This window comes from Podarcis gaigeae, assembly GCF_964106915.1.
Source record: "Podarcis gaigeae genome assembly, chromosome: 3".
Classification (NCBI taxonomy): Eukaryota; Metazoa; Chordata; class Lepidosauria; order Squamata; family Lacertidae; genus Podarcis; species Podarcis gaigeae.
Genome location: NC_139680.1, coordinates 50,945,295 through 50,963,517, shown reverse-complemented (window position 1 = coordinate 50,963,517; position 18,223 = coordinate 50,945,295). Strand labels below are relative to the sequence as shown.

The window sequence follows — 18,223 nt, the reverse complement described above, 5'->3', positions numbered from 1 at the left end:
GAAAGCTGGAGAAATGACATGAATGAAGTGATAGAAAGCGAACTAGGGAAAAAACAGTTTTAAAAGCTACAAGATAGCAACTTCTTAGTAAAGTTGGTACAGAAGACTATAATTTAGCAATAGCGGGTGGCGCTGTGGGTTAAACCACAGAGCCTAGGACTTGCCGATCAGAAAGTCGGCGGTTCGAATCCCCGTGACGGGGTGAGCTCCCGTTGCTTGGTCCCTGCTCCTGCCAACCTAGCAGTTCGAAAGCACATCAAAGTGCAAATAGATAAATAGGTACTGCTCCAGCGGGAAGGTAAACGGTGTTTCCGTGTGCTGCTCTGGTTCGCCAGAAGCGGCTTAGTCATGCTGGCCACATGACCCGGAAGCTGTACGCCAGCTCCCTCGGCCAATAAAGCGAGATGAGCACCGCAACCCCAGAGTCGGCCACGACTGGACCTAATGGTCAGGGGTCCCTGTATTTTTAATATGTAAAGGATGATGCAAATGGAACAATGGAGGCCAGGCTGAAAGAAAATACAGTGGGACCTCGGGTTACATACTGTCCTGCTTATGAATGCTTCGGGTAACAAGCTCCGCTAACCCGGAAGTAGATGTCCCTAGTTGCGAACTTTGCCCCTGGATGTGAGTGTAAGTTGTAAGCTGGCGGCAGCAGCAGGAGGCCCCATTAGCGAAAGAGCGCCTCATGTTAAGAACAGTTTCCACTTAAGAACGGACCTCCGGAACAAAATAACTTTGTAACCAGAGGTACCACTGTACTGAAGAGCCTTCTCTAAAATGCAGCATAGTTCTAAAAACAGCATAGTAAGTAGAAGATGAAGTCTAGAAGGCAATTTTCTTATTGTAAAAGCTGAGAAGCTAATTCCTATAAAGGTGTTTCCAGACAGATTACTTAACTTTAGCTGTAGAGGCAATTTGCTGAAAGTGCAAACAGAGTGTTATTTGATGTCCAAAGTATTGTTATCTGCCCAAAGGAATCGGAAGGGATAAAAACTAAACAGTAAGCAAGACCAGTTGATATATAATCATAGTCAGTCATCCTGAAGATAGACATAGCCAGACAAGGAATATTTTGCATGATTGAAGTGCTTAGACTGGTCATATAAAATCTAAACAGTCATTTTAACTTTTTTTCCAGACATAGGCTTTTGTCAGCCCATTTATTAAAAAACATCCTGATGTTGTCAGTAGGAGTCTCTAAATCTATAGATTCAGTGTTAGTGTGTTATCAGGCACCAAAAATTTTTTAGCCCTACCATCTACTCATCCTGTGCTATGAAAATCATGGTGTTCCACAAGACACTGCAGAAAAGTACCTTCAAAGGATGTCCTCAGTTCTTTCAAATTGCCTTTAAAGACATGACTAGTAATATGGGAGTAATGCTCATTGCTTTGCTACTCCAAATTATGCATATATATATTTAAATACAGGCAACCCCCCATTTACATGGGGGTTATGTTCTGATGCACTGCATGCGTCAGTGAAATTGTGTACATTTGAAACACCATTGAAAAAGCCTGTAAAAAACCAGTTCTGCCCCAATCCCATTCTGCCCCTTTTCATATCATTTTTGGGTCACTACCAGGTTCGTGGCCAATGCATGTATGTGCAGTCGTGCACATATTGAACACACATAAATGGGGAGTTGTCTGTACAGAATTGCATGGAATCTTCATTGTATGTGATCATGATTTCTTTTTGTAACTTTATTTTTAATGATTCAGCAACAATAATTTCCACAATCTACTTGTGTCTTATGAGCTACAATTGTCAAATACAACTTTTGCCTCCTAATGCAACATTTATATCTCACTATCTAAATGTTGATGGTTTTTTCAGTTTCACTGCAAGATATAACAATGAGAAAAGCTTTCCGAAGTTCCACAACTCAAGATCAGCAGCTTTTTGACCGCAAGAGTCTGCCCATTCCTTTGCAAGAGACTTATGACACATGTGAACAGCCTCCTCCACTCAACATACTTACCCCTTACAGGTCAGTGTTAAAAAATGCACAGAATGCATTTTAATTTCTCAAACTTTACTAGTGATAAGTAAGAACCCTCTAATCAAGCAAATGAGTTTAATTTGGGAACTGGAGATTTGTGTAGCTCAATTCTTATTTTGTTTTCAGTTTTTACTAGGGCAGCTAATCATTCTAAGATTACTTTTTGCATGTTCCATTAATTGTGACGACACAGTCTCTGAGAATGCATAACTGTTGTCTTCTTCACTGTGAAATTGTACTAGTGGTTCAACCAAATTCCTAGCATTCATGTAAATATCAGATATGATGGGTGTAGTCTTCTAGCCTCATACTTTAATCTTGTCCACAGCCCTACAAATACTCAGCCCACATTGTAGAGGAAAAGTGATGTTGTTGAAGGTTTTGTTTGTGATACAGTACTGCACAGGAACCTGTTATCATGGCTACGGCCTGTAACATTTTATTTAAAATGCAATAAAACTACTAGCATATTTGCAAAGCTAAAGACGGACGTGGATGGCGCTGTGGGTTAAACCACAGAGCCTAGGACTTGCCGATCAGAAGGTTGGCGGTTCAAATCCCCATGACGGGTGAGTTCCCGTTGCTCGGTCCCTGCTCCTGCCAACCTAGCAGTTCGAAAGCATGTCAAAGTGCAGGTAGATAAATAGGTACCGCTTCGGCAGGAAGGTAAACTGAGTTTCCGTGCACTGCTCTGGTTTGCCAGAAGCGGCTCAGTCATGCTGGCCACATGACTCGGAAGCTGTATGCCGGCTCCCTCGGCCAATAACGTGAGATGAGCGCCTCAACCCCAGAGTCGGCCACAACTGGACCTAATGGTCAGGGGTCCCTTTACTTTAAAGAGGGTCTGGTACAGCTTCAAATTGGATGAGGGACTGCATGATGAGATTCCTGAATGGTAGGAGGTTGGACAAGATGACCCCCAGGGTCCCTTCCAACTGAACCATTCTATTACTTCTATGCAGAGTGCATTTTCAAGCCCAGTGCTGGAGCCCTCAGATGGGGCAGTGACTTGCAGCCCAGAGGGACCCAGAGACCCATTGGCTACTCTTCCTTCCAGGACCCTAACCAAATGCATTAGATGGGCAAACTAGTGCTGCTGCAGCACTGACAGAGCCCAGCAATTCAAAAGGCCATAAGAATTCATTGGGTAATGCAGCCAGCTGATTGGATGCAGTGGGGTAATCGAGCTGCCCGGTTGGCTGGAGTTAGAGGGAGGGCCTCTTCACCCTCCTCCCAGATGGATTGATTTAATGAAGAAAGAGCAGAGTCCAGCTGAAAACGCCTGGTGGGACCTGGTCTTCTCTCCCCCACCCCATGGCAGCTTCCTTATCTCCCTTCCTTTCCCAAGATCCACTCTCAGCTTGAATTTGTGTACACAAACTTGTTCTACCTCTCCATGTCTTTTCTTCTTTGGTACATGTAGAAAACTTTATTTTCCCTCCTCTCTTCCATATACTATTTGTTTGTGCCGTCTCCCTAAGAACAAACAATAAATTTCTCTTATTGTTCACTTTATATAATGAAAATTATATTAACCTCATACCCTTCAAATTGTTAGGATTTTCTTTCCTTAATTGGGAGGTGAGGGTTCAGCAGTCTCCCTTTTGCTGTTAAATGCTATGCATACCATATTTTATATTTATTTAGTAACATGTTTTATCTAATTATTTTATTTCTCCTTTAGAGATGATGGAAAAGAGGGTTTGAAGTTTTACACCAATCCTTCCTATTTCTTTGATCTATGGAAAGAAAAGATGTTACAAGACACAGAAGACAAAAGAAAGGAAAAAAGAAAGCAAAAGGTATTATCCTCCTAGGAAATGAGTTACATTATGTGGTCCTGAAGGATGCCCTGCTATTAAGAAAATTTAACATCACATGAATAGAACACATTTTTCAGATTTGTGCTATATTTTATTGGTTTTATTCTAATTTGCTTCTCATTTTTTTAACTAAAATAACCAAAGCAACCAACAAAGCAAGACAAACCACAATAAAACAATCATTAAAATCAAACATGCTGTCATAAAAATCCAGGAGGCAGAATAATACAAACAAAAAGCATCCATAAAAGCCTTCTGAATGGAAGAAATTATCAAAGACCATCTAAACACAGGAAGAGAAAAGATGCTGCTACTTTACAAAAGAAAAGAAAAGATGCTGCTGAGATATAGCCTAGTAATCTCAACCCAGTCTGGAAGCAGTTTCCCTAGTGTCAGGCAGAGGTTGTTCCCCATTCTCGTGTTAGCTGCCAAGATGGAAAATAGAAATATTTAGAAGGATTAAATCAAGATTTAATATGGTATTGTCAAATCTGGTCCATTGCTGTTGCTGAAAAATTAACTCATAAATTAAGTTATACTAGAGGACAAACAAAAAAGATTCGCTTTCAGCTATGTGGCAGATTTTTATTTTATAGATTAATGATAACAAAGTTCAAACTCCTGTGAAATATGCTACTGCGTTCTTAGTAACTTTTCAGCTTTAAGTGAGCATATCATGAGACTGAGGACAATATCCTGGTATTTATAAATAAAGCAAATATTTTAAAAGATGTCACTGCACCAATAATTATTTTTTCCAGGGATTTTATTATTTATTTATTTATTTCATAAAATTTATGTGTCACTGGATTGTATAAAAAACCCTCAAAAAAGATTTGTATATGTGTTTGGGTTTAATTTTCTTTCTTTCTTCATGTATGTTTTTGAAGTATATTAATTATTTTTAAGAAAAAACACTCAGGTAATCCATTCTCTTGCACGACATCTTATATAATGTCAGATAAAGTGGACTGAGTGCTTATATAGATGAAATGCATGTTTCTACTCCTTATAGCCTCCTTTCAAACACTTTCCTCAGCGTTTCTCAATTAGCATGATTTACAAAGCATAATAAACCTTTGCATTAATAGCTGAAGTAATAAAAAATGGTTCTATATGTACAAATAAATGTTTGAATCAGTTGTAGTGATAAGCCTTACTGATCTATTTTGAATTTTGTATTTGTACTATAATTAAGTAATTTTGTTGGTGTTATAACAGATTGTATTATAGTTTGCCAGGAAGAACGGTTGTCAATTTATTTTTTGTGCTATTTTGTAGCAGAAGAATTTAGATCGTCCTCATGAACCGGAAAAAGTGCCGCGGGCTCCTCATGACAGGCGCAGAGAGTGGCAGAAGTTAGCCCTGGGTCCAGAGCTTGCTGAAGATGACGCCAGTCTCTTACATAAGCACATTGAAATTGCTAATGGCCCTGCGTCACATTTTGAGACGAGGTTTTCTTTTTTACTTCTCACTTTTAGTAGCTAATTATTTTGTATATTAGTTATAAAAACAAAGATTGGCCAGTTTGTAAAATTATTTTTCATAGAATTTAGAAAACTTGAGGCCATTGTTTGAACTTTCGATATCGTAGACAAAATGCTCATGAGTTTATGCTATCCATCACATCAAATTGTATTCCTCTCCTGACCTAGCAGCTTTTTTTCATTTATTGTCTGCATAGATTTTTGAGCCGCATAATCACCTGAGGCCTGTTATGACAACACATTCCCACTATACCCATTTATATATTTGTATGTACACATACTGTTTTTATGCTGGTTCTTCAGACAACCTCCAACTACCAGCGGTTGCCATTCCGCCCGCTACACTCCTACTGCTGTTGTGATCCCTTCTTCATTGTTCAGCTGTTCCTCCTTTAGTGTCTAAGCCAGTGGTGTCCAAACTTTTTTCAAAGAGGGCCAGATTTGATGAAGTGAAGAGCCGTGGGGGCTGACCAAAGGGCCAAACAAAGTTGTTGACCTTTTGACCTTTTTTTAGGATTGAAGTTGTTGAGGCTTTTTTAGGATTTACCCCAGGAAATAAACTGCCACAGGGGCCAGATTAGGCCCCCGAAACAGACTTTAGACATGCCTGGTCTAAGCCTTTGTCCTTTTGCCTCTATGTTTCAGATAACCAGAAATCCCCTTTATTTGCTTTCTACTTTGCGATTAGAAGAACTCAACCTACCATTTACATTATTTACTGTTATTTATATACTCTGTTAACATACAAAGATTGTTACAGAGTAACGTAAGCAAAAAATATTCGCTAAATGCTTGCGAAGTGCTTCCTTTATACTTGCAGTGCTATCTTGTGTAAACTAGTTTGTCATGTTCTACTGATCATTTTGTACTGTTTCTGTCTTTGGTCTTAACCCCCTACAAACTTTCAGAAGGACTGTCTTCATTCTTTTGAGGTTCTTGAAACCAATAGGGCTGTAGACAGGATGCAAAATTAGCATATACAATTTGCAAGTGGATTTATATCTTTTCAGACCTCAGGCATATGTGGAACACATGGATGGACCCTATTCTCTTTCTGCATTGCCATACAGCCAGATGACTGAATTGCTGAGTAGAGCAGAGGAACGTGTCTTAGTCAGGCCACATGAGCCACCCCCACCTCCACCAATGCATGGAGCAGGAGATGTGAAACCCATTCCACCCTGTGTCAGGTATGAAACACTTAAAATACTAATTCAGGACACCTTTTCATTAAACTGACAAAGTGGGGGAAAGATTGACACCACAGGTCTTGGCTATAGGCAAATCAACCTATCAAGGAACTAAAAGGCATTGAATGCTTGTTTGCCAAATACTTTGATATACTGTACTATGATAAATACAGAACTTAACATTGAGATTTCAGTTTTGTTATATTATTACTGAAAGAAAACTTACATTTAAAAAAAACCAAAAATCTGTTTTTCGAAGTGTCTTTTAAAGTACTTCTATCTCGTTCAGTACAAAACACTCTAAAGCGTAGGTCTAAAAAACAGACTTCAAACACAACTTTATATGAGTTTTAGAGTGTTTTCCAGTGCAGGACACAGGCACTAATTTTTGAAAATAAGGTAAGGAAAATACCCTGCTTCAGCTCACACAGTATTAGCCATGTGGGAACCTGGCTTGAGACATAGGCTTCAAGAAACGAACACATTCCAAAACGTAGTTGTCAGTCTGTTAACATGATTAGAGATAAGTTTAATACTAGTTCCCAGTTCTAAAGTGCTTTCATGCTATGCTTTAAAAGCAGGTGTGGGGAACCTATAGCACTCCAGATGTTGTTGGGACTCCAACTCTTACCAGCTGCAACCACCTTGGCCAATGGTCAGGAATAATGGGAATTGCAGTCTAATACCATAAAGAGGACCACAGATCCCTCACCCCTGCTTTAAGGGTATTTCAAGTTGGTTTCAGTCTAGCACTGGCCATATGACAGAATTTATGGAACATTCTCAAAAAGTGAAAGCGTAAATAATGCAGTGTTGTTGTTACATTGTTTGTGTAGTAAAAGCTTGTAGTAAATGACTAAACTATGGTACCCTTTAGCACGCTTGTGCAAAAATATATCTGCAATAGCCTTATTACTGGAGTTTAATTGAAAGTTAAATATAAATGCCCTGTGGCTAACTTTCACTCTTATAGTAATCACTTGGAGTGTTTTTCATTTCAGCTCTACCACAGGTTTGACTGAAAATCGTCCTCAGTCACCTGCTACTGGCAGAACACCAGTGTTTGTGAGTCCTACTCCTCCTCCTCCACCACCACCCCTTCCATCCGCCTTGTCAACTTCTTCATTAAGATCTGCAATGACTTCCACTCCACCACCTCCAGTGCCGCCGCCTCCACCCCCTCCAACAGCTGTTTTGCAAGCTCCAGCTGTGCCTCCGCCCCCAGCTCCTCTCCAGATTGCTCCTGGAGTGCTTCACCCTGCTCCTCCTCCAATTGCACCTCCTCTGGCACAACCCTCTCCTCCCGTCACCAGAGCGGCCCAAGTCTGTGAAGCCATTCCAGTTCCACAGGGCGAAATGCAAGGACTTCCTCCACCTCCTCCTCCTCCTCCATTGCCACCTCCTGGCATCCGACCCTCATCACCTGTTACAGCACTCTCCCACACTCCCACATCTGTTGCCCCTGGGGCTCACGTTCCAATAATGCCTCCATCACCACCTTCACAAGTCACTCCTGCTCCTGAACCCAAGCGTCACCCATCAACACTACCTGTCATCAGCGATGCCAGAAGTGTCCTTCTGGAAGCAATACGAAAAGGTATCTCTTCTGTTCATTGGTTAGCAGCGTTGTTTGTTTAATGAATCAAATACTCTCTTAGCAGATTTAAGTTTTCAATTAAATTATTTCTGTTGAGGATATTTTAAACACTTCATTGGTTCTGCAAAATAGGCAGATTACCATATATAGATTCTTTTCTCATATGCACTTTACATATCCTTGGCTAAAGTGTAAAGGTGACATGTTAGAAGTTTATAAATTTATGCATGGCCTGGGGAAAATAAATAGAGAAAAGCTTTTATCCCTCTGTCACAACACTAGAATTTATGGACACCCAGTGAAGCTGAATGTTGGAAGATTGAGGACAGATAAAAGAAAGTTCTTCATGCAGCACATAGCTAAACTGTGGAACTAAAGAGGATTAGACATAACATAGCCATGATGCCTATGTTTTGCCTTCACAGTTGGAGGTGATAAGGCCACAGGAGGGGAAAACCACAGGAGGGGAGAGCGCTCTTGTGCTCAAATCCTGCTTGTGGATTTCCCATCAGCTTCTGGTTGGCCACTTTGAGAACAGGTTGTTGAACGAGATGGGCTCCTTAACATAAGAATGTAAAAGTGGTTTCATATAAATGTTAGCTGAAGAAGTGTTCACACGACAGAACAATTGGCCTACAGTTTTATGACCATGAGGTTATAGCATTATTTAAATAATGTTTCTTTAAATTGAGCCAGAATGACTTTAAAAAATCCACAATTTATGTAATAAATAGAATAACCAGGTTTTCCTTCTATTAATTGCAAATTGTTTAACCAATCAAATACAGATAGATACTGTGCTGGTCATGTTACATCCTTCTGCCACCTAAAAACTATGATAATTTTCATGACGTCGGTCTTTTTACATTGTCAACTTTAGATAATTAGTAGCTTGAGAATGGTTTCAGAAAAGCTGTGTATTTTGTCAACTTAAATAAAGCAAAGCAGAAAGGGGGTGGGCATATAAGACAATCACCAAGTGGTATTCTGCTTTGTGTATATACTGCATATCCCAACATTGGAAGGTCAGGCTTGCTTAACATTTGGAGAGCATGTGCTCTTAGAAGTTGTTCTCCAGGATAATTTGAGAGAGACTAGTTTTATCTCCTGGGAGTCTTAGTCACCATATCAGAGGCTACAATTTTTATAGCAATATAGCAGCAAACCTCGGAATATTTATTGAGGGAGTTGTTGACATTTCCTTTTGCTGTTAAATTACTCTGAAATAATAAAAGAAGCCATTATCCCATTTCTACTAGACTTTGCTGCAGTTTACTCTTCACGTGTGACTCTCTCCACGTGCAACTAACTATGCAGGCAGAATTTATTTTTTAATTAACAGTAAGGAGAAGTTGGATTTTTTTCATATGAGCAACTGTTATTGATGAGTTTAGAACACTAAAAAGGACAATGAAGAAGAAAAAAAGAGTATATAATATTTATTGTTGCTAATGCTTACTGGTAGGATTAGCATCCATCAGCCTTCTATTTGAGCTGATTTCTAAAGCTACCAGGAAAAAACTTCAATGTCATTAAAGGACCATTGAATATTTAATACAAGCTACAACAGAAGTTTGTTGTTGCTTTTTACAGTAAAAGCATGATTGAAAAGAATATGCCTCTCAAAAAGACATCTGCATTAGTAGCCAATTATAACTTCAACCTTTGTTACTTTTTTTTTAAAAAAAGTAGAAATAGCTTATGTTCATGAGGAGAAACTGGAGTCTCATTGTGTGATAATGACATTTTTATGCCTTGTGATATATTTCCATACACTTATGTCCTTAGGAGAAGAATCAAAACAATTTTCTCTATGTTACATGAAATCCCCTCCCTGTATAAACCTATAGCCATATACAAACTAGTTTTTTGTGGAGATTTGCAAGATACCGGGGAAACCGCAAATGCATGAAGTATAAAAAGCTGTCTAACACAATTGAGAATTTTTGGCATTGCTTTGAACAAAGCAAGTTCATATTAGCATGTCTGATAAATATGGTGTACACAGTACTATTAATTCCCCCCATGTACTTTTAGGTATTCAGTTACGAAAAGTTGAAGAGCAACGTGAACAAGAAGCTAAACACGAGCGTGTTGAGAATGATGTTGCCACCATCTTGTCTCGTCGCATTGCTGTGGAATACAGTGATTCAGAAGATGACTCAGAGTTTGATGAAGTTGACTGGTTGGAGTAGAATGGATATATGCTACTAAACTGAATGCTGATGTCCATTGTGGTGCTTGTTCTTTAAAACTGTTTGGTCATTTCTAGTGTTTTTGTATTTTCTTTATATAATCCATGTTTTTCTACTTTTCAGTTCACAAAATGTTGGCACATCTTTGAAACTAAATGTTTTACAGTGATACAGCTCTTTTAAAAGAGTGTAATTTTGTTCCAGTAGACCACTAAGTATTAAGCATGGGCAGCTGTTGGTAGAGTAGCAGATTTAAATTTTCTGGCATATCTTTAACTGTGCACTTTGTGAATTTTAAGTTATGAAGGAAGAATCTTCCAGGAGAGTTGTATGTAGTAATGAGCATTACTACACTGTTAACAGTTTAAAAACAGAGAAGGGTGTGCATCAAGTGCTGCAATTCCCAGGTACTTCATAGGGATTTGAGCAGGAGAAGAACTTGGGGGTTTGCACCCTAGTTATTACTGCCTTGATTAAATCTGTACATTACAAGGTACATATAGTTTAGCAGCACTGGACACACTGAAAGAAAAACAAATAATGATCTTTGGGGGTTTTATTGTTGTTTTTAATTAAAAATTATGGCCTTATTTGAATGTTTTAAGATTTTCTTTACTGGTACCTATTGTGTGATACTATTTTGCCTGCTTGAGAGTTTGACCCTCCTCCCCCACCTTGTGAAATCTTCTGACTTAGCCATTCTATGTAACTTATGTAACTGTTAGAAATAACAGTTTGATTTAAATAAATGGTTTGTTTTAAATGTTTCTAGCTGTTGCTTTTTTCAGCACCGAGCCACTTTAAGAGCATTACTATATAAGAAACAAAAACAACAGCAGACAACACCAATGTTTGGGTGAATTTGTAGCCCTACTCAGAGGGAATTTATTGCCTTAAGTAAGTCAGGAACTACTTAGTATGAATCAACCAGTCACACTAACCAAAATTAAAACAATTGCTTGTTTCTTAAATTAGCTGTGCTATGAAAACATTAGCTTCAGCTGAATTTACCCAATCCTCAAGTTCTTTATCTATAGATTAATCATAATTAATAATTGTTAGCATTGGAAAACAAGGGCCATCACCTTAAAAAAAACCACCACCATGTATTTATATAACAAAATACTGTTGCTTTTTGTCTATGTGGTATGTACCTGCAATTTTATTCCTTCCCAAGCAGCTAAAATAACAAAAAGGTTCAAAACACCAGTTTGATTTAGCTAAGTAATGAAGAACCTAAGGCACTGTTTAGTTTAACACGAAATAACCTAGCTTCTCAATTTTAACAGTCTGCGTAGGAAGGCAATGTGTAACTGACAGCCAGAGAACTCGTAGCTCTTACTCTTTCCAAAGTAGGCTGATGATCATTAGCAGGTGGGAGGCTGTTTTATATTTCCTGCTCTGTACTACAGAGCAATCTATTATGCCTCTCAAAAGAACCCATAAAGCAGCTTGATGGTAAATTCTGCCTTCAAAGAAATGTTTGTGTGCCAAGAAGTGCTGCCAGAAATAACTATGGTGAATCACGCATAATCTGTAATCTATATAAAGGAGGGGTTTTTTTTGTCTCCTAATATGTTCTAATGAACAGATTAATTAGAACTAAACTAAGAGCTATAAATATTTTGTCTACAGATAAGCTTTCCAACCTTGACGAGGGAGATTCTCTGTAAGTAAGTGATTTTTTGCAAGAATTTGGATCAACTGAGAGATATGCCTACTACTTTCTACCCAAAGCAAACCATTGCCTGTGGCAGTGTCTTTACCTTGTTTCTCTGGGAAATGAGCTAACTGATTCATTTGCTATGATTAGCAGCCATGTTTCTGCACAGTGCTAGTCAGCCATTTCAGAGACACACCTGATAATTGCTACCTAGGTACTACCATGCACTTTCGGTGTACTTCATCCTTTTTCATTGGTGTTTTAAACAAGCAAAATTACTGCCATGGTTTTTCAAATTCTGTGCAGATAAAAGCTGAATTCTGCAAAACATACATAATTTTTGCAAAGTGAACTATGTTTTCTGCACTTCTGTGTAAGAAGAAAATATTGATTTTGATATTGGTCACAGAAATCATTCTGAAACTCAATTCTCCCCCCCCCCCCCAAGACATTTGTCTAGTCTCAATAAATGTGGATATAGGCCTGAAAGTGTTCAGTTTGGAGAGACAGCTAAGCAGGACTTAGTTTTGCAAATAGTCTTTATCCTGATAAGACAGAGGAGCTACTGTGCCCGCAGAGGGTGTTTGCACTCTCCATGAAGGACTAGGTTTATCTTTTGCAGATGCTTATAGCTCTGGTCCTGTCAAGTAGCTCAAGTGGCATGGAGAGGTTCCTTTCAGCTAACACTGGTGCACCTTCTCTTCAAGCTGGAATAGCCTGGCCACAATCATTCATGCTCTGGTACATCTCAAATTACTGCAACCCATTTTACATGGGACTGCCCTTGAAGAGTGCAAAAGCTGCAGTTAGCATAGAATATAGCAGTTAAGATTACTCAGTGGGGCCAAACTGATGGAATGCATCTCTCGCCAGTTTTGAAACAGCTGCACTGGCTCCATTCTCAGACCAAGTTTTAAAGTTGAAAATTCTAAATGGCCTGGGACCAGGCTCACTTAAGAACTGCCTCCTCCCAATTGAGATCCACCTCAAATGCCCCTCTTCAGATTTATGGAGGTGGGGATCTGAGTTGTGGCATTTCAACTCTGGTCCGATGTGGAGACCTTGTTACCACCCAGACCATATCTTGTGCTTTAATGAGTTGTCTAGTTTCACCAATCTTTCTTCTTGTTTTTATATTATGTTATTGTTAATTTTTAATCTACATTTGCCACTCAGACATTTCACTGACGAGCTGATTAGAAATGTCCCCAATAAATAAATACATTAAATTGCACAATTCAGCTTTACTTGCTTCAGAAAGTTGGAGGGTGTGAAGAGGAGACACCCCTACCTATATTGCCACTGAATACCTCATCTGTAAGTTAATTGTGTTTGTATTTTGACACTATGCTGAATATGACTAACAAATTGTCTAATCCAACAAGCTACCATACTCGCTGTCAGTATGGCATGAAGCAGTACCATGAAGCTGCCAGTGCTCATCTCCTGTTGAAAACTGTTTGCTTCTACATGACTCAGCAATAACCTTACATGGCTTCTGGAGACTGTGTTATGAGATAGAAAGTGGGGGCATTGGTGGTCTTTCCAGAAAACAACACCCTAGCAGCCTTCCTGGAGGCTAATGCAATGCCTGATAGCATCATCTTGGTGCCACTCTGCCCCAGTTAACACTGCAGTGTTATGTAGCCACATGCTCAAGTTTTAACAGTATGACCAGTTGTGACACAGAAATATGCCCCTCACAAGGTTATTGGCAGTGCTGGCAGTGACACCCACACAATGCTTCTTAGCAGTCAGTCTGATAGTGTGCAGATTTTTCTTCTACACATAATCCCTACACATATGAATCCTGATCCATATGAGAATCCTCACGTGGAAGTTTCTCTATGCAGATAATCCTGGCTATATTAGGACTATCACTATCATTACCCTGCCTTTTTCCCTGACAAGACTGAAGGCAGCTGACAGATTTTTTAAAAAAAATTGCATATATATATATATATATATATATATATTTGCTTTCGTAGATTTTCACGGGTACAGGAATGCAGGTTTTGGTGTCCTCGGGTGTCTTCCCGTGTAAAAGTTGGGGTGTCTAGGCGACGTTTCGACGAGGTCTCACTCGTCATCTTCAGGCTGGTGCTTTCGGCTTCTTGTTACTGGAACAGAGCGGGATCTCAATGTTTGAGTTCCTATAAATACTGTAGAGGGGGTGTGGTGTCTAGCCTCCAATGTTCTGGGCAGAGAGGAAGTTCCCAGGCTAGTGTGCCTTTTCTTCTTTTGTTCCTTAATTACTTGAGAGATACCTTGAGTGATTTCTTGAGTGATATCCTGAGTACCACTTAGGTGGGTCATTAGGTGTGGATTAGTTGCTAAAGTCTTTGTGTCTTGACCTCTTGAACTTTGTGAAGAGTTTTCCTGAGAAGATGGCTGTATTGCACTTAGTTGTGCTTTGGCTTGGCTTCGTGTATAGGGGCGAGCTGTGGTTTTGTGGCTTGTGTCAGCCAGATCTGTGTAGGGATTGCAGGGGGGTGCAGCATCCGGAGGTGCCACCATGGATTGGCTACTGGATGGTGTCAGTAATTCATCTGTGGAGAGGGTCTGGGTTTGGGTCTGGTGTGGTTGATTGGTGTTGGCGTTCTGTGTGCCTCTGGATCTGGTGTCAGTTTTTGTGGAGAGGGCTAATTTCCAGATGTCTGGCAAGCGGGATGTGTCGTCACGCTTGTTCATGTTGTGAGGGTGTTTCTCTATCTCGATGGCTTCCATGATTATTCTCTTGCCAATCCATGGTGGCACCTCCGGATGCTGCACCCCCCTGCAATCCCTACACAGATCTGGCTGACACAAGCCACAAAACCACAGCTCGCCCCTATACACGAAGCCAAGCCAAAGCACAACTAAGTGCAATACAGCCATCTTCTCAGGAAAACTCTTCACAAAGTTCAAGAGGTCAAGACACAAAGACTTTAGCAACTAATCCACACCTAATGACCCACCTAAGTGGTACTCAGGATATCACTCAAGAAATCACTCAAGGTATCTCTCAAGTAATTAAGGAACAAAAGAAGAAAAGGCACACTAGCCTGGGAACTTCCTCTCTGCCCAGAACATTGGAGGCTAGACACCACACCCCCTCTACAGTATTTATAGGAACTCAAACATTGAGATCCCGCTCTGTTCCAGTAACAAGAAGCCGAAAGCACCAGCCTGAAGATGACGAGTGAGACCTCGTCGAAACGTCGCCTAGACACCCCAACTTTTACACGGGAAGACACCCGAGGACACCAAAACCTGCATATATATATATATATATATATATATATACATACATACATACTAAACACTGATATAATTAAAACTATATACATATAAAATCTGTTTAAACATACAAATAATTATAATAAAAACAGCATGGCACCAGCCCTTTTGTTAAAAGTCCATTTCCAAAAACCTGGTAGAAGAAGAAAGTCTTCACCTGCCAACCAAAGGACAACAAGGAGGGAGCCAGTCTAGCTTCTTGGGGAAGGGGGCAGTTCCAAAGTCAGGGGGCAGCCACCAAGAAGGCCCTGTTCTGTGTCCCCACCAAGCATGCCTGTGAAAGTGGTGGGACTGAAGAGAAAGACCTCCCCTGAAGATCTCAAAGCCCAGACAGGTTCATATGAGGGAATATGGTCTTTCAGATATCTTGGACCTAAGCTGTATAGTATTTTATAGGTCAAAACTTTGAATTGTGCCCAGAAACAGACTGGTAGCCAGTGAAACTGTTGTAGCAAGGAAATAGTATGCTTCCTACAATCAGCCCCAGTCAGCAACTTGGCTGCAGCTCTTTGAGTTTTTGAGTACTTTTCAAAGGCAACCCTATGTAGAGTATGTTACAGTATTCCAAATGTAATGTAACAATACACTTCATGTATAATTCCTGCATCATGCTAACTTTGGTGAACTACTAAACACGAAGAAGAAAATGAAACATTACAATTCCTAAACAAGTATTGAGTGGGTAGGATTTTGAAACAAACATTTCCCTGAATCCACATTATTTCAAGGTCTGTGTCCTCTCAGTGTACAGAGCAGATCATAGGATTTGTGGAGTCTGAATGAATGGTATTGTATACTCCATAGAGGAGACGGCTCTGTGCACCTCTGTGTGTTATGGTTCATTTCCCCCTCACCCTTCCCCCACCACAATACCCGTTTCCTGTTTTCCAGTTCTACACTAAAATGCTGTACAGAAAATACTAGAATCCTCTTAGGAACAGTCTCAAAAATGATCATTGCTTGACATTTGCAAAACAGTGATACTATCATATAGAATGGGAGAGGAAAACAGTTTAAGGTTTCGTAGTTTTCAATTAATTAGCATGTTGAAATTGGAGTTCAAGGGTCAGTCATGGCATAAAGACGGGCACCTGACAGGACATTTGATTACGCTCCTTGTGTTTTTTGGTGAACACCATCACACTGGAAAGAAGGGGGGGAGATGCATTTCTGCATATATATGGACATTACACAGGGCTCTGCATACAGAAGATCCCAAACATAGTCCTTGGCATCGCCAGCAGTTTTGGGAAATACTGAGCCCCAGGAGAACTGCCACTAGCCAAACATGAAATACTGGATTACATACAAAATGCATACAGGAGGTCGCATAAATATTAGAAAGTGGAATTTGCACAACTCACATATCTCAGTGTCTCAGGGTTCTTCTGAAGTTCCAGAACAGTTTTCCTCTTGTCATTTATTTTCATTCTATATCAGCAACTTCACAATCCCCACAGATGAAATTTGTCATTTTGATTCTTTATTGGGCTTTTGAAATCTGTGGGAATAAAATACTCTTTTACCTTTTGAAAAGAGGGTTTTAAGAATAATCATGTCATGTTGCTTTCTTCCCCAGTCTAATCCTCCATTTATAGAATCAAAGAATTGTAGAATTGGAAGGTGCCCAAGAGTCATCTAGTCTATCCCCCGGAATGCTCCTTGATTTACACCATGCTTGTAAGTAAGAAATAGAATGGTAGCCATTATAGTTTGCGCAAATGTTTGCATCAGCACAAAAATACAAAATCCTCTCAGTTCCATAGACTGGATGGATGGATGCAAATTCTGTAATTGCAGAATGGCTAAATTTTACACTGACTGAATACATTTTTTAAAAATGTTATTAAAAGGTTTATCATAAAATCATAGAGTTGGAAGAGAACCAGGTATCATCTAGTCCAACCTCCTCAATGCTCAGTCCCCCATCCAATTTGAAACCAAACCAGACCTTGCTTAACTTTGCAAATGTGCTAGCAGTTTTATTGCTTCACCAGCATCCCTTACAGATTGGGGGTTACAATAAAAAGTTAACATCTCATGTAAACTTCTCATGGTTACCAGAGCTGCCTTTCTATCTCCTGACATGCATTCTTGTGTTTATTGCCAATATAAGTTTTACTATGTACATTTGGTAGCCTTTTATTCTTTAAAAAAAGTTATGTTTATAACAATTGCATGCCAATCTTGATCTGAAATGAATACTGCATGGAGTCCATGTCATAGATAGCTGTAGGGAAGAATGAGGGCCCTCTGCTGCTCAGCATGCCAACAGTTTTTTAAGCCCAAAATTGTGATGTGGCAAAATATTAGCTAGCTTATTATTTTTGGGAAAATAATATCTAAGCACCCACTCTATTCTTGAGATTGTAATTTGTTTTAAAATGGTGGTGATGTTGTTGTTAATTCAATTTATATACACCCGTTATCAAAAGTTCCCAGGGTGGTGTAAAACATTAAAAACATAATAAAAAGCATAATAACAGACAGCATAACAATAAAATAAACATACTGACATATTGACAGCAACAACATCTCTGCATAGTGTGTATATGTCAAAACCAGGACCAGCAAGATACAGCTGAGGTCGCATGGTAAAGCAAAGTCGTCCACAGTGCCTGTCTCTCTAGATTGTGTGTTGTGCCACACTCTCCACGGCAGCCATGCGATGTTATGCTGCACACCCCCTTCCCATAGCAGCTATTTTGTGACTGGAGCCCACAGAACTCTTTCAAAATTGTAAATGTGCTTACTAGTCCAAGATGGTTGGCAACCTTTGGCTTATGCTCTTGGAAGTAGTATTCAGCCACCATGATTAGTAGCCATTCATTGACTTATCCAGAACTTTGTCTGATCACCTGCAGTTGCTTAAGGGACCCTGCTTTCCACGGTGCTCCAGTCATCCTACTGATGTTTCACTCACAGCTAATCTTTTTGTTTCAAAAGCCTAATGGAGAAAGATAAGAAGTAGAATTTAGGA

At 39.7% G+C, this 18,223-nt stretch overlaps 3 protein-coding genes across 7 annotated transcripts in view; 1 reads left to right on the top strand and 2 right to left on the bottom strand.

The window, feature by feature from the left end:
- Window positions 1-11,068, top strand: part of WASF1 (WASP family member 1) — a 49,158-nt gene extending 38,090 nt beyond the window's left edge. For all 5 annotated transcript variants that reach the window (XM_083731307.1, XM_083731310.1, XM_083731309.1 and 2 more), the window contains 6 exons: window positions 1,844-1,997; window positions 3,694-3,811; window positions 5,114-5,286; window positions 6,330-6,509; window positions 7,511-8,106; window positions 10,144-11,068. In XM_083731307.1, the coding sequence (XP_083587433.1) occupies window positions 1,844-1,997; window positions 3,694-3,811; window positions 5,114-5,286; window positions 6,330-6,509; window positions 7,511-8,106; window positions 10,144-10,301 (1,379 nt within the window). In that variant the 3' untranslated portion in view covers window positions 10,302-11,068. The remainder of the gene's footprint in view (window positions 1-1,843; window positions 1,998-3,693; window positions 3,812-5,113; window positions 5,287-6,329; window positions 6,510-7,510; window positions 8,107-10,143) is intronic.
- CDC40 (cell division cycle 40) overlaps window positions 1-16,688 on the bottom strand; it is a 93,110-nt gene extending 76,422 nt beyond the window's left edge. Inside the window, exon 1 of the mRNA XM_083731298.1 lies at window positions 16,608-16,688. Within this exon, the coding sequence (XP_083587424.1) occupies window positions 16,608-16,673 (66 nt within the window). The 5' untranslated portion in view covers window positions 16,674-16,688. The remainder of the gene's footprint in view (window positions 1-16,607) is intronic.
- A 1,411-nt stretch (window positions 16,689-18,099) lies between these two features.
- Window positions 18,100-18,223, bottom strand: part of GPR6 (G protein-coupled receptor 6) — a 69,222-nt gene continuing 69,098 nt past the window's right edge. The window contains exon 3 of the transcript XR_014562257.1: window positions 18,100-18,190. The gene's annotated coding sequence lies outside the window, so the exon portion shown is untranslated. The remainder of the gene's footprint in view (window positions 18,191-18,223) is intronic.